At 36.2% G+C, this 17,160-nt stretch overlaps 1 protein-coding gene across 5 annotated transcripts in view; it reads right to left on the reverse strand.

The window, feature by feature from the left end:
• Window positions 1-17,160, reverse strand: part of LOC121432547 (AT-rich interactive domain-containing protein 4B) — a 123,246-nt gene that overhangs the window by 31,003 nt on the left and 75,083 nt on the right. For 3 of the 5 annotated variants that reach the window (XM_041630541.1, XM_041630540.1, XM_041630544.1), the window contains exons 10-17: window positions 16,745-16,821; window positions 15,467-15,621; window positions 12,642-12,714; window positions 10,389-10,483; window positions 9,040-9,137; window positions 6,309-6,549; window positions 5,476-5,651; window positions 81-341 (exon numbers count right to left, since the gene is read on the reverse strand). In XM_041630541.1, the coding sequence (XP_041486475.1) occupies window positions 81-341; window positions 5,476-5,651; window positions 6,309-6,549; window positions 9,040-9,137; window positions 10,389-10,483; window positions 12,642-12,714; window positions 15,467-15,621; window positions 16,745-16,821 (1,176 nt within the window). The remainder of the gene's footprint in view (window positions 1-80; window positions 342-5,475; window positions 5,652-6,308; window positions 6,550-9,039; window positions 9,138-10,388; window positions 10,484-12,641; window positions 12,715-15,466; window positions 15,622-16,744; window positions 16,822-17,160) is intronic. The other 2 variants (XM_041630542.1, XM_041630543.1) reach the window with 2 other exon arrangements.

Genomic DNA, 17,160 nt, shown 5'->3' on the forward strand with positions numbered 1-17,160 from the left:
CTGTAATTCGTTATGTAAGTTTTTAAATAGAAAAGTATTTTAGAAGTGGTGTAATAATCACTAGCTGAAACTCAAGTTACCTCACATTCCATCCGCAGTAATGCACCAAGTAAAGGACCTCTCCACCTTCGACATCAGAATCTTTTATACTAGCTTCATACATTTTTTGATTTTTCCCTCGTCCATACCGCACTTGGACTTTCATGCCTGGTGGATAGCATTCAAACTCCTCTTCTTCATTGTTGTCATCATCATCTTCATCCTCATCTTCTTCCTCCTCTTCTTCCTCCTCCTCTTCTATTTCTTCATCATCTTCATCTTCTTCTTTATTGGTTTCATCTCTTGAAAGGTTTAAAAAATTGCAGAGTTAATAAAAGTTACTTCATATGCGTTTCAGTTCCAAACCACATATACCGATAAAAATCGTGGCTGTGATTGTTCCAGAACAGCAGGTTCCATGTGTATAAAATGCTCTGAGTTTCAAGTTAGCACTAAAAACTTAAAACCTGTGCGAGGATAAGTTTCAGAAAGATCTATTTAGAAGAAAATGAAGAAGCAAAAATATGTTCATTCAAAGAAAATTTCCTTTACTGAAATCCCAGTCCTTGGGAGGATGAGGAAGGAGGATCAATGTGAGTTCAGAGGCCAGTCCAGGTTACATAGTATGACCCTGCTCAAACAACAGACACAGAGACAGAGAGAGAGAGATTAAGTTTGAATGATTGATTTCCACCAGTCAAAAAGATCAAAAGACCATAAGTTGTGTTGAATGGCAGGAAACTAGTATGGCTAACTAACAATTCTCTCGAATTTTATTACAGAAGGGTTTTACCACTCAGCTGACATAAAAACGCACGCACACACGCACAAACACTTAACTGCCATTTTCTGATTAAAACTTATTCTAAAACAAATATTCCCAACTGAAGAATGATTAAACAAAAATAAATGTTGAAATAAATATAATTTTAAGTTTCACAGGTATGTCCTACTGCAGTCACATAAACATCACATCTATGCAAATATCACAAATTTTGCTTTTTACCAGGTATCTACTAAACTTTCCTGCATGGATTCTTTTAACCTGAATTTTTTTTTTTTTAAGTAGGAAAATTGAGAGGCCAACTCCAAATACTGAAAACTAAAACACAAACTATCCCACACTTAGGAGTACTAAGCTATTTTCATCATTCCTATCATATAATTTCTAAAACGGGAATTCATATTCCTGTTTTTCTTTTCAACTAGTATTTTGAGACGTCTCATTATGCAGGCAAGCCTGGCCTTGAACTTGTGATCCTCCTGTCACAGCCTTCACCATGCCAGCTTAAAGTTTTTCTTTAGTTTGTACTGAAAAAGTTAAGTAAAATCTCCATATCCGAATCTTCCCAATCACTAGTTTTACATAAAATAAGTTTCAATATAATTCAGTGTTATATTTAGGCAGTTTGTCTGCTCTGCATTAAGCGTACACTATTAATAAGTCTCTCTCACAAAGGATCTATCATCACTTCGTAGCTAAAAATGGTGATCATATGAATGAAAACAGATATAGAAAAGTCCCTGCAGTACTAATTTCAGTTTTACATTCTTTTGTAAAATCTTTTCAGTGATAATGGGTTTCTGTAGTGATATTTTGTTTGTAATCTAACAAATAAAGCTTGCCTGAAGATCAGAGTGCAGAATTAAGCCACTAGTTAGCCATAGAGGCCATGCAATGGTGGCATACACTTTTAATTACAGCACTAGGGAGACAGAATGTATCTAAAGGAGAAAACAGAGCTGACACAAAGGTGATCACACAGCTTGTGATCACAAGCCTTTAATCCCAGCACTAGGGAGGTGGAGACAGGAATGATATGGCTGGGTCGAGATAGGAATATGAGGCAGGAGGAAACAGAAGCTCAGATGCAGTATGAGGTTTCGTAGAGACAGGACTGCCTGGTCTGAGACAGAGGTAAGAGCTAGAGGCTGATTGTTCTGCTTCTCTGATCTTCAGCATTAACCCCTATATATAACTCTGGGTTTTTATTATTAAGAAAAATTAGAATTCGTGCTATTTGTCTCAGCTGTATAATTACACAGGCAATGAGAAAATCTAACGGATGCATGGAATGAAGAGTGAGTTAACAAAGGTACTGGATCCATCAATTTTGTTGGAAGCGGTGACTCAAGACTGTAAGCCCTTCTAGTACTCAGGGGGCTGTCAGGAGGATCTCTAGATCAAAGGCAACATACAAAGACCCTCAGAAATTCAAAACAAAGAAACAGACAAAGATAAAGACTTAGGTATAGTCAAGTTGGTCAGTATTTAGAAACCTAGACCTAAATGACAACAGTTTTAATCTGAAATGAAAAACAAAACAAACATTACCATTTCTAATATGAAATATTTTAACTAGCCAAGATAACAACCAAATCAGAGATGGCATTTAATTATTAAAAATAACCTTAAATGAATGTGCTATTTAAATGAAACAATGAAACTGCTAGGAGAGCTCTCCTAAAGACAACTACTTCTTCATGTCTTACGAATACATCCTGGACATCTAAGAGAAAGGGAGTGATGAGGAGCATAGTATAAAGGAAAGAAAGCTCCAAAACAAATTAGTGTAAATACCCAACTAATAATACACTGAGCCCACTGGGTACAAGCAATATTATCAGACATAAAGACAGTCCTGTAAATGACTGAAGAAACAGAACACTGGAAATTGTAAAATAGACCAATCGAAAATTTAAAAAATTGCACGATCTCAGACACAAACTAAATGAAATTTTATTAAACTACAGACTAAAGGTCAAAAAAAGCAAACAACATAAATACTGGCAATTAGCAAAAGAAAACTGCTCTGTTTTTATTTTCAAAGGTATCGCTGGCAATTTCGAAGAGTGAATGATGAACTTGGTGCATAGAATGCTCAGAAAAGCATTTCCTGAAAATATCAATTATACTCATTGAAAACTAAGCTGATAAATGTATTACATAGAAGCACACATACGTACGCATTTCTCTTTTTTAAAAGTATGGTTAATGTATGTTTATGTGAGTACAAGAGTACTGGACCACAGGGCAAGTATGGAATCAGACGACAAGTGTAGTGAGTCATTTCTCTTCTTCCACTGTGAGTTCTGGGACTCCAATACAGGCAGTCAAGACTTCCAGGACAGACACTTTTACCCAGTAAGCAATCCTGGCAGTCCTGAAGTTATGTATCTTCTTCTCTAAGAACAACAATGCTTAGGAAACAAACTATGTCAAACTTCTCACCTGAATCAACAGAGAAATGCAACATTTCCCTAGTCGGTTATTACTACTCACAATGTAAGAAGAAAACGAAGCCACAGTATGACAAATACGCACTGAAGAGCAAGCACCAAGCCAAGCAGTTTCTAAGTATTAACCTTTTTAGTCTCCTAACCCAGACTTTGGAGTTGGGACAGAGAAAATTCTTGATAGTAACCAAGCAGGGAATAATTAAATACCAAAAACAAACAAAACAAAAAAGACCTCATATCCCAATGTGTTTAATTTTTTATAATTGTAAATAAATATTCTATCAGCACTTAATGATAAAACTAAGAAAGCAATTATAGCGTCTACCTTTATCTGTAGTTTTGCTTTCCCCAGTTTTAGTTACCCACAATCACTATTAGTTAAAAAATATTAAATAGAAAATTCCAGAAACTAAACTAACAATTCATAAATTTTAAGTAATATGCCATTATGAGTACTACAATAAAATCTTGCTCTGACCTACGACACTCTGCCAGAAACTAATCATCTCTAGGTCGAGAGTACCTGCACTCTGTGTGGAAACCAGCCGTTAATGATTTGGCAGGCACGTTAGCGCAGCAGTGCTGGAAAGGAGGCAGCAGGGCAGGAGAACGGAAGGGCAGATGAACTCTAGAGGTACAACAGGGCAGATAAGAAAACACACAGTAGTCATGTTGACCCTGCACATACAGTGAGTGGCCCCTAAGATTATGCTGCTTAGTGATGTCATAGCCAGTTTAATCTGTGTAAAGACACATTTCATGTTACACACAACAATAAAATTGCCTAACAACAGTTTCACAGAGCATACGTGTGGTTAAGCAACACAACTGCACTTTTTCATAGTCATTTTCTTCATATGTTTAAATAATATTAAATGTGGGTGTTCATAAAAGGAAAGCTTCAGTTTGTGGTATGAATAGTCATGCCTTACTTAATAAAAGGGATACATGCTTAGAAATGTGTCACCGAACAAACAGAGAGTGCACTTATATAAACCTAGAGAGGCTAGCTTTCTATATGCCTAGGCTATGCAAGCAGTTAGCTTCACATGAACAGGGCTGACTTTATCATCAGTGTGCAGGCCAAAACTGTACTCATGAATATTCGCAGTACATAAAGAACTCATACAACTGAAAAGCTAAAGAGACAAAACTTTAAAACAGAATTTATTGACTAAAGTTGGACTCTTAGTGACAACAAAGAAGAATGAGTAGCAAGTATCTGTGAACAGTAGAAAATACTTCAAAAACACTGTTGCTCTCGGATTTTTAGCTGACAGTTACATATGAATTTTTTCCTGAATTGGAAATTTCTGGTAGGAACACTTCTAATATTCTCTACACAAACAATATGAAGCCATACACCACATGTTCTACTCTATTCATCTGAACCTTGTACTGTCCTGCTCCACCTTAGAGTATAACTATACATTTGTATTGCTTTTTTTCTATATTTCAGAAAGCTAAACTAATCAACATGTTTCAGTAAAAACTCCCAATCTTCACTAAGTTTCTTAACTGCAATAATATCCAATAACAGTATGGTATACTTCAAATATGCACATATATACAGATATGTAACAAAATATAAAAATCACGTCTTACTATATTTACCTGATCACATTTAATTGTTTCCTTCCCTATTTGTATAAGTTTTTAAAATACTAAAATGAAAAAGTTGGCTATATTTAAAAGAGCTCCTAGCACTATAGATGCTTATGATTTTTTTAAAGACACAGAGATAAAAATCAAAGATTACCTACAAAACCAAGAACTCACCAGCAGAACATTAAGTCAACATTCTCAAGTAGCCAAATCAAGTAAGTATTACTCACTACACACAGGCAAAATGGCCCAAACACTCCCTGCTTAAGATACACATACACCCTCGAACCCCACAGTCAGTGGATCATGTTCATGACTTATTACCCAGTTAGCAGCAGACTTTAGTGCAGTGAAAAGCATTGTTCCCTCAAAAAAATTATTGATAAATTTCCATGGTGAGAGCAAGAATAGATCAAAAAACTATGATCTTTTCAACAATTCATATTAATAGGGTCTCTGAAGGAACTAGTTTTTCTTGACGAATGCAAATAACTCTTCTATACTTCATCAATTTAGTTTCAAGCATTTACAAGAGCAAATAATAAAACTGTATCCAGCCAAAATGCATCACAGCCAAATCAAGTATCTTACCCAGATCGTGCTTGCTCTTCTTCAGCATCTACCTCTGTGCTGAGGGACTCCTCTGCCCTAGCTGTGTCACTGTCTTTATCTTCTGAGTTTTCCTTTTCTTCTAGCTTTTTAATGCTGGCTTCTTTTTCTTGATCAGACTGTGCAGGTATAGATTCTAATAAACTCTTTTTACTTCCCTAGAGAAAGATCAAAAGAACTAAACCAACAACAGTAAAAACATAAGCCTAAATAAATCCCTGACCTAGCTGTCAGCAATGAGAGGTGCCAACCAATATGACACAGCTATTACTACTGATCAAACAAACATGCTCTGTAAGAAACTCCTATATTTCAGCCAGGAGACGGTGGTGCACACCTTTAATCCCAGCACTTGGGAGACAGAGGCATGCGGATCTTTGTGAATTTGAGGCCAGCCTGGTCTACAGAGTTGCAGGATAGGCTTCAAAGCTACACAGAGAAACCCTTTGTCAAAAATCCAACGAAAAGAAAAAAAAAAGAAAAGGGAGAGGGAGAGGGAGAGGGGGAGAGAAAGAGAGAGAGAGAGAGAGAGAGAGATTCCTACATTATAAAGAACACACTACATGAAAATAGCTAGAACTCAGTTTGAATAGTTACTATAAAAGCTTTTCTAAAGTAACATTTGAGAGCTGGGGATATAGCTCGGTAGGAAAGTTTAAGACTCTGGGTTTAAGCCCCAGCATATCAAAAACTAACAAAAGATACAATGAACTATAATACTGTGTAATATACTAGTAAATTAATTAAGGGAACTTTACAAAGGCTGTAGAAAACATTTCAAGACAACAAGTGAAAACCGGAAACTGTCAGGTTACCAGAGAGGGTCTGATGTTCTCTTTTCTCTCACTCTCATCCTCCGCAGGGGTCTCCTCTTTTGGTGTCGTGTTCTTATTGTCTTCCACATCGACTTCTTTGACCTCTGTCTCACTTTCTTCCTTAACTTTTATTTCTTTATTTTCACAATCCTTACATGGCTTATTAAGAACTTTCTCTGGCAATGCCATCTGAAAATCAATATTAGCTGACCTGCAGTACTCTTCAAAGCCATATAAGTACCTAGAAAGACATAAAGAAGATACCTTTGTTAAGAAACATTCCAATATATTACTGAACAGCATGGGGAGTTGGAGTTGCTTCGATTGTTTTTTTTTTGTTTCATCTTTTGAGGTGGCCTGAAGCTGGAGGATATGAGGAAGCCTCCTGGGGTCACAAGTATGCATTTCCTTGCCCAAGTTACAGAGTTGTTATTTAATACATATCCATGTTTTAGATTATATACTCCCTTTGATGCATTTTAATTATTTATCTCAACTTTTACTGAGAAAAAGTATAATTACGTAACACCAAAGTTCTTGACCCTCCTACCTCAGCCTCCCAATTTCTGTGATTACAGATGTGGGCCACAATGCCTAGATTCTCCCTCCCCCTTTAAAAAAAACACAAATTAACATTTTATCCAATAAAATAAATCAATTTTTTAAAGTTACAGGTAAATGGGTAGGGCTAGAAAGAAACAATTACTATGAGTGAGGTAACTCAGACCCAGAAAGACAATCTCATTTTCTGTTATCTATGAATGTTACTGTTGAACCTTCAAAATATGTGTATTTTCTTAGTAATACCCACAAGGATCAGGGAATTACTAGGGAGTCATAGGAAGGGACTTTTAAGGAAGAGAGTAGAATACACTTGTTTAAAAAGTTAAAAGGGAATAATGGAATATGAAGGGTTAAACGAGTGTGGGAGCGGAGGGTGTGTTAGGAAAAGGAATGGGGGAGGGATAACTAACACCAAAGCCCTCTTGAAAATAAATTACCTATAACAGGACGACAATGCCTGCACTAGACACCAATGGTAGTAAATAAAAAGCCCAGTGGAGGTATGAGTTACTTCCTTTGAAGTTACTGGCCTGACATTCTCTAGATCCCTACAGGCTACTTCATGGCTCTTTATTACTCTTCAAAACTGGACTGTAAGATCCTTTTGCTGAAGACTCCACAGGCTTGAGTAATAGGGCACGGTAATAAAGCTATTACAAATGTGGACGCTTCATCCCTACATGCTCACTTTTATAGTGCTAGAAGGTGCTATGCAAACTACTGGAAAAGAAAAGTATCCTTACTCATCCCAGTTATTTTTAACCCTTCAGGCTATAATAATGACTGGCCTGGAAAGGCATGTCCACGAGTGCAAAAGTGGTACAAACATTATGGAAGTAAAGCAACTACTTTCTGATTAGATTTAAGTCCGACTTCATAGAATAAAACCCATACCTGGGTACCGTTATCAGGCTAGGAACCTATGGCTAGACAGGTCACAGGAACTAGAGGAGAGCCTACTATTATTATCACAGCTAAATGGGCATAGTATTTAATTACTAATGATTTATCATTATACTCATAGATTACCTGAGAAACTCCTATTCACAGTGACCCACAACTAGCTAACAGCTAAGGTGCAGAGAATAAGAGATTGCCAAATGGTCATTCACACAGGAAAAAAAATAAAAGTGGGGAGAGGGCATAAACCCCAGCCAAGAATCAAAGATCACAGTGGAAGGGATGGAAGGAAGGGCTGGAAGGAGTATGAGGGCCTGAGGTGGTAGATGACTACAAATAAACAGTGTCTTCTTGACACAGCAGGGCAGGTACACACATGAACTCACAGGAACTGGAACAGAATATGCAAACCCATGCAGGCCTAAGTCAGACTAAATCTCAGTAAGGAAAGAAGAGTTGGGTACTTGATTCCACCCAAGCTGCGGATCTATGGGCAAATGTTAGCTGCTGGGAGGAGAGGAAATTTTCTCTCAGAGTATAGTCTATAGTAGTTAAGTGAACCACTCTCCAAGTAGAAGACCACACATCCAAGAATACTGGGCAGCAAATTGGTCTTGAAGGATATGGGGGAGGGAAAGTGGAGGAAGAGAGTGAGTAAGCAAGAAAGAGAATGAATATTGAGTGGGTGAAGAAGGAAAGGAGGGTGAATTGGGAAAGAGTGAATTGGGGGTGAATATGGTCAGAACACACATGAGGCTCTCAAAGAACTTAAAACATAATACCTGTGGTAAGAGTAAAAAGTTATAACCTAAAGAAAAGTAACAACAGTAGCTATCAGAAGATTAGTGGAAGCTATTAAAATTATTAATGATAAAAATCTATTCTTGAGTTTTTCTAATACGCAGGTATCAGGAGCTTTAGTAAACTTCATTCCATCAGCAGAGTACTCCTAAGAGGTAAACTGTAATAACTCTCTTTATCTAAGTAAAAAGATGTAGGAAAACCTTACAGGATCAAAGATTACCAACAGGTAATAATGGCATCTTTTTGGCTTTGAGACATTAGCTTTTTAATTTCTATGTAGTAATTTTCAAGTGATCCTAGCATTGAATGTTTTCTTTACAGACTTTAGATTTACAGATATCTAGAAATATTTCTATGGTAAAAATTTCCATTTTTTTCTAAATTAGCTTAAGTTAAATGATATATCTGATACTGTTTTCTAGGTAGGATATTGAAGATAGTCACATCAAATACACTGGCTTACTTTTTATAAGCACATTTAACATTGTATCCTGCAGCTGAATTTAAGACAGGGATCCCAAGGTCTTGGTAGACTTGCTTCCAAACAGCTCCACTTTCAATCTAATGGACAAAAGAAATAAAAAATTTCCAGTCAAAGGGGAAGGTAATAACATATTTCACATACATAATGTGATGTGCCTACATTTCTTGGTTCCAGGCTTAAAAGCATGAAAAATACAAAATGATAAATTTTAAATGTGCTTTCCAAATAAAAAGCTTTATTACTCTAACAAATGTCAGACAGTTCTAAGTATCAACATACTGGGCCATTAGACTTTTAAATAAATTCAGTTATGATAAATGTCAAAGTACATGATTTTAAATCAAAACATCTAACAAAAAGAAAAATATTGAGGGCTGGAGAGATGGCTCAGAGGTTAGGAGCACTGACTGCTCTTCCAGAGGTCCTGAGTTCAATTCCCAGCAACCACATGGTGGCTCACAACCATCCGTAATGAGATCTGGTGACCTCTTCTAGCTTGCAGGCATGGAAGCTGAACACTGTGTACATAATAAATAAATAAATCTTCAAAGAAAGGAAGGAAGGAAGGAAGGAAATACTGAAAGTATATTCTTCCCATCAAAGTCATAAGCCAGCAAGTCAAAACTATTTTACAAATTTAGTAAGGCATTTTAATCAATAGCACATTCTGAGTTGGATGAATCATATATCCTAACTTTAAAACATCATCTCAGATCAGATCAGCAGTTTTAGTAAAGGGAAGCAGGGAGGGAAGAACTTGGTATAGTAGCATGCCTTTAATCCCTACACTGGGGATAGAAGCAAGTGGATCTCTGAGTATCAGGCCAGTCTAGATCTCTATGGAGAGTAACAGGCCAGTGAGGGCTACATACTAAGATCTTTTTTTTTTTTTTTTTTTTGGTTATTGTTGTTTTTTGTTTTCCAAGACAGGGTTTCTTTGTAGTTTTGGAGCTTGTCCTGGAACTAGCTCTTGCAGACCAGACTGGCCTCAAACTCAGAGAGATCCCCCTGCCTCTGCTTCCCAAGTGGTGGAACTAAAGGTGTGCGCCACCACCTCTAAGATCCTATTTTAAAAAAAAATGGGGTGGGGGGCGGGGAATGTGCTTCCACCTCTGTGGCACTGCATTGACTCAGATAAGACTTCACCAAAGTCTGACACACTCAACAGGAAATCAGACTTGTCACAGAAAAGAATCATCTTTACTCTGTGTTTCTAAACTGTATTTTCATCCTAGTTTCCTTACATTCTTATTAAGACAATAATTTTAGAGATGACAGATACATCAGGGAGCACATTATATGAAAACCACAATCACTATAGTACTTACATTATCAAATCCTCCAAGTTTGTGTACAAGCCTGAATAACTTAAAAAGATTCAAATTCCGATACCCAAGCACAGGTCGTTTGTTAATAGGTGTACCTATTAAAACACAAGATATATTAGTACCATGCTACATATTTTTATCTAAAAATCTCAAATGATTCACCTAATACCAATGATTTCTACATACATACTCCACAGAACGCCCCACCCCCAGAAAAAACACACTTTTAATCTAAACCCATGTCACCATTTTTCAAAAAGTTTTTGCACACCAGATTTTCAGTCTTATGTTTCTTTCTAGCATCGTCCCTCTGGTGATATAGAGGATGAATACCAAGTAAGGCTTAACAAATTGCAAATCTTTCAAACATTAGGGAGACAAAGCTAAAAAAAAAACTAAAGAAGTACTGAGAGACCCACTGGGCAGCTGTCAATCTTACGAGGTTTTCTCTGTGCTTTGATCATTAGCACTCCAAATGATTTTCCAGTGAAGCTACACCTTTGTTTCCTTCAACAGAAGAAAACACTAAGTAAAACTACCAAGATGTTAAAAAGTAGTAAAAGAAGAGGGCAGAGCCAGGCTGCAACACAGCCTGGATTTCCCACACCCACGTAGGTGAGTGGATTAGCATCTTACTATCATTCTTCCCTAATTAGGCGTTACTCATTCCTGCACTTTTTCTTGTATATCACACAAAACTATAAAGAAGACCACACTTCTTAGACTAAGTCTCCATGAATACAAACAAATAATAAAGTGATCAAAAATATTTAACATTAAAGAATATGAAAATACCCATACCATAACACTCATTACCATTCATAAGTACAAAAAAAGACACCCTGAACTAGTTCCTCAAGGAACTAGACTGTCACAGTAAATTTTAAAAGGTTAGCATACATCCTCTGCCCTACTTTAGTTCACGTGTGCTTGTATGTGCATGAGACTAGGGACTAACCATGTTTAGAACATGCTAGGAAAATATTCTACCAATGAACTATGAACCTGGCCCACTTTTTACCTTTTATGAGATTTTTGTTTTATGTAAATAGGTATTTTACACGTACGTGCCTGTGCACCATGTGCATGCCTGATAACCTCAAATCCCGTGGAGCTAGAAATATGGACAGTTGTTAGCTACAACATGGATGCAAATCATCTAGAAAAGCAGTCAGCACTGCTGCCCACTGAGCTATCTCTCCAGCCATCCTTTTTACTTTTCGTATGTGTTCATGTTTCTGTACATGTACATGTATGTGGAGGCCACAGGCATTTTGTTTCTTCAGGGTCTCTCACTGATTTCATCTATTTGGCTAAACTGGTCGGCATGTCTCTGCCTTCCCAGCACTAGGATTCCATGGACATGCCACCATACCATACCTGGCTATTTAAAATATCACTAATGGGGTGTGAATTCATATACTCATACTTACAGAGCAAGTAGCGCTTTACCAGCTAACTCATCCCTTGGCTTTATTTTTACTTTTGAGATGAGGTCTCCCAAAAGTTGCCCAGGTTAACTTGAATCCTCTCTGGCTTAGTCCCGAGTCGCTGAAATTACAGGTTTCTACCACTAAGCCCAATTTTAGTCCTTGTTACCTTTTGAAGAGCATGGTTTAAGGGTTTCGCGTATCCCCGGCTAGCTTCAAATTTGCTATGCAGCCTACGATAATCTTGAACTTTCAATTCCTGCCTCCACTGGGAGAGTGCAAGGACTGATTATAAGCATTTGCCACTACACTCAGTTTATGTGGCTTCATGTAGGCCAGACAAGCACAGCTACCAACTAAGTCACATCACCAGCTCTATTCTTTACATTTCTTTGCAAAATTAAGCATATTCAGAAAGTTGCTACACTCAGATGGATATTTTGTTAAGTTTTTTTTTTTCCAGATTTCTTTTTTGTGTAAGTGGGAAGGAACTTTTCAAGACAGGATCTCACTATGTAGCCCAGGCTAGCCTCAAGCTTACACTCTTCCTGAACTAACCTCCCTAATGCTAGAATTAAAGACAAGAACTATCACATCCAGCCTATACTTTTCTCTATTTCTGGGTCTCTTCTTGGTTAAATTCTCTTTGTCTATGAGGTTGGGTCTTAGGAAACACTCAATGCTCAAACAAGTGTGACTTTCTGTTTTCTATCTTACACATAGTTAAGAGTGAAATACTCAGCTCCATCTTCCATGAGCTTATATAGTAAGTGACACACACATCTATTTCCACAAACTTACACAGTAAGAGTGGCACGCTCACCTCTGTCTTCCATGAACTTATAAAGCTGCTGAAGGAAGTTCTCCCTCTCCTCTGGAAATGGTTCTATTTCTTCCTAATTTTAACCACAGAAGAAAAGATATTGTTTTCCTCAATTCAGAGTTTTATTAATGCAAGCAATATTTCTTGCCAAGAGAAAAACTAACACTCATTTAAATATTTAAAAGGCAGTCTACAAAGTATTTTTTTCTAAGCTGTTCAAAACCAAGTAAGTCTAGACATTTGCATTATATAGAAGAACACATCCTAAAAGGTATCTCAATAGAATTCCAACTGTCAATTTTTGTATAAGACTAACAAAACTGTACTATTATCGGAGATCTATTCTTTAAATCAGGGTCACAGGCTCAAGAAACCTACTCTCATTTCTATTAAAATTGGGCTAGAGTTTAACATCAAAGCTGATTCCATTGTTGTTCCTCAAGGAACTCAGTAAGCACAGGTCCCATTTGCTCTAAATATGCTTCATTATAGGCAGCCCCACTATATAGTACTTCAAGCTTACATAATCAGTATAGTGGGGAACAAACTTGATCTACAATACCTGAAGATTCAGACTTAGGGAAATCTTCAAGTAATAAAATAGTTCCCCGAATTATCAATTAAGGGAGGGACTAGCTTCTTGCTGCTGTGGCCAAGGGCTGAGGCAGTAGGGAGCTGGTCCTGAAGCAACCTGCAAGGAGCAGGGTAGTACGTAAGATTGAGGAACTCACCAATTCATTGACTTTCATCCATTCAACAAACAAAAAGCACCTGTAAGTGTAGGCACTATGCTAGGTGCTGAATCAAATAAAAGAAAAAGCTATGGAGCCTGATGTGACAAAACATGGTCAGGAGTTACTGCAGAGAGAATAACTCAGCACATCTAAGCAGGCTGTGCAGTTGCAGTTACTCTAGCTGGAAGCAAAGTTCTAACAGTTATAGGAGCTCCAACTAGTATGCTCAACAAAGCTAACCATTTTTAATTTGGAAAAATCACATGCCATTGTTCTAGTTCATTTTCCCTTTGTTTTATGGAGAACTTTTTGGAGCAAGGGACAGTAAATTTTAAAAAACTACAAACCATTCATATCAAAAAACTATTCGGTTGGTTCTCAGACAAAGAATAAATGACAACTATTAGCTTGCTTGTGATAAACCATACTTCAATGTAAACAGTCCACATGTCAAGTTTTTGTAAGACAGTCAAAAACAAATATGGAGAAAAAAGTTAAGATATTCTCTTAAATGTTACTATGTTAAAAGATTTGACTTAATCATCAATTTTGTTTCTATTCCATAAACAATGAAGTTTTTATTTAACTTAAAACATCTGACTAGTAATCAACACCCCCCAACACAGATTAGCTGTTATAAAAATACTTGTAAAACACAAATCCAAGCAACAAAATGTTTGATTAACTGATATTTTTTGACCAGCTGTGATAAATTATGCACTATGATAAATGCTGAGAATATAAAAATACTAATAAGATAGGAAACCTCTCTTTCAGAAGCTTACAAATAAATTAGTAAAAGAGAAAAACAGGCAATAAACCTAAATAAGAGTGGGGGAGACAGAGAGAGATGCATGTATGTAAGCACATATAAAAATACATGGGAAAAAGTACACAAGAAAGTTGTACTTCAGAGAATGAAGAGATAAAGTTTTCTAATCTGAGGAACGTTATGTTCTTGGAGTTTGGAAACTGACCAAAGTTTGCCAGGCAGTCCCCACCACCACTACCGTACACACATGGGAAACAGCGGGAGGAGTAGAAGTACTACTGTGTGAAAATGAGAAACATCTAGGGACATAGGATGATGCTGCTACAGCTCAGAGTTCACAGGGAAAGAGCAGAAACAGTGAGAGATGGGCAGAGGCTGGACCATCATGGAAGTTTTACACTTTGTACGTGAATTTTATACTTTGAAAAGAACAACTGTCTTTACAGATTATAAATATGGGATTGGTCATTCTGACTTTTAATTGTTTATAAAATACTGGAGGAGAAGCCAGGCCCTCCAGCATGGCAGGCAAGAACACAGACAATACCCCAACCTCAGCTCTCACTTTAACACTGAAAATAAAGAGCAGAACTAGGCCAGACTGAAAAAGAAAGATATCTATGCTATCCTTTGTCACTGCACTCTAAAATATAGCTTAAAAAAAAACTCCTAGTTCATTAACTATGTACTTCAATTAAGTGATAAAATCTCCAAATTGAAAACATTACATATTCACCAAAAATTACTATGATTTTCCAAAAAGAAAATACAGTTCACTTCATGGTCAAAATAGTAGGTGTTATCTACACACCATTTATTCAGTAATCTTTTGTGTTAGAATACCTGTCACCTGGACACATGAAATCACAATAAAATCTAAAACTTTAACTCCACGACCAAAATTAATGTATAAGGAAACGCATATGTATAAAAGTAAACAATGTTTTTCATTCTGTGAATCTAAAAGACGCCAACCTTCACTTTTTCTTTAATGTTGGCTGGACATTATTCTGGACACTATTCCTAGTGCTTCGGGAATTTTGAAGATGCACACCTATCATGAGGTGCAGCTACAGACATGACAGTGCAAAACATGTTAACGACTAGGTGGTACTTTAGTTATCTTATAAAGTAAAGGCACCCCCGAATCACCTAGGTTGAGAGTACAACACTACTCTGAATCCCCTAAGCCTACATTTCTGTTTTCAGGTAAGAAGCAAACAACTTGATAAAGCAAAATTTTATGATGAAAAGATTCCTAACAGTAAAACATTACTTAACATTTTAAAAGGCATCAAAATATCAAGTTTTTAATTTACCTCTTCTTCACTGCTATTATCTTCTTTCTCTTTTTCATCATCTTCCTCCTCCTCCTCTTCCTCAGCTTCGCTGCTGGAGCTATCTTCTTTCAACTCAGTCTTCCAGTTAGCAGGAATAGTTCTACTTTTGTGAAATTCAAGTGCCTGATCAAAGGCTACAAATACACCATAATGTTAGGAAACTGGACAGATTAAAACAACTGAATTAAAAAATGTTAACTATTTATAAAAGCTGTGGTACCAGCACTGACATCTGTTCAAATGTGTGCTAGATTCCTGGCTCTGTACTAAAAGCTGTCTTATGAAGCCACTCAATCCTTTTGATCTTATACACAGGAGACCCACTTTAAAACTAGGCAAGTCAACTGGAAGGATTCTTGGATTCAAACAAATACAAGAGGAAACAAGGAATTTTCTTCTTTTAAACAGATATTAAGTTTATGTACTAAAAACAATTTTAAAATAGATAAGTCACGATGTTTTATTCAACAATTACTAACATTACCACATGTTACCACATGCACAAAAATCTAGCCAGAAATGTTCTCTGCAACTCTAACAGAACCAAACTTAAGCTTAAACTAAAATTGGCTAAAAACAATTAGTCTCTTTTTATACTACATGGTATTGATTATAAATCATAATGTGTTCTAATTTTTAAGTAAGGTTATCAACCCTTGATAGGTAAGGAAATGTGGAAATAGTAATTTACAATGGTATAAAAGAAATAATAAAAGCAATCACAATCTTACCATTAGAGCCTTGACTAGGAATATATGTTAGCAGAGTTAACAAATCAAAATTATTCAGATTCTAATTTTGTCATTCCTATAAACCAATAGTGAATTTATTAGGCAAAATTCACATTATTAAAATAGCTAATGTTTTTTAACTAATGTTCCTGATTATTACCTTAATAAGAACTTTTACCAAAAAAAAAAAAAAAACAAGAAGCATGAGTTTTCAAAACATAAATCTACTGAAAAATATGTTAATCAAGTAAAAGAAAACTTAAAATCAAGAAAATTAATTTATGTCAGGCAGTGGTGGTGCATGACTTTAATCCCAGCACTTGGGCGACAGAGGCAGGTGGCTCTCATTGAGTTTGAAGCCAGCCTGGTCTACAGAGTGAGTTCCAGGACAGCTAGGACTGTTACAGAGAAAAAAAACCTATCTTAGAAAAAAAAAAAAATTAAAAAATTTTTTAAAAAGATTAATTTATAATACAATTAAACAGGTTTTAAATTATTTATAATCTTTTCAAGATTATTTCCTTACCTTGTTTTAATACAGCATCAGGTTTTGGTGCAGTGTCACTAGTAATTTCATGGACATCTTTTCTTGCAACTGAAGTACTGCATTATTCAATCATAAAGATGAGAAAATGAGAGATTAAGACAGCAGTCATCAACTCATAGACAAATATCAGAAAAGATGAGAACACTATTATGAGTAATAAAAACAACTGTACATAGTACTATAAGTCCCAAATCACACACTGTCTATGGAACGATCCTGCATTAAGATTTGTTTCATTTACACCTGGGTTCAAATTCCAGAACCAGAAGAAAAGGTATCAAATAATTGTCTAGAAACAAATGCTGAACCTCTAATGTAATAATGAAAAAGGCATTTGGATGGCATAACACATAAATTAAATGAGGAAGAGTCAACAGTAAAACTTGTCATTATCT

The sequence above is a fragment of the Microtus oregoni genome, unplaced genomic scaffold, assembly GCF_018167655.1.
Source record: "Microtus oregoni isolate MIOR12 unplaced genomic scaffold, Mior012 000035F_ref0000213, whole genome shotgun sequence".
NCBI lineage: Eukaryota > Metazoa > Chordata > Mammalia > Rodentia > Cricetidae > Microtus > Microtus oregoni.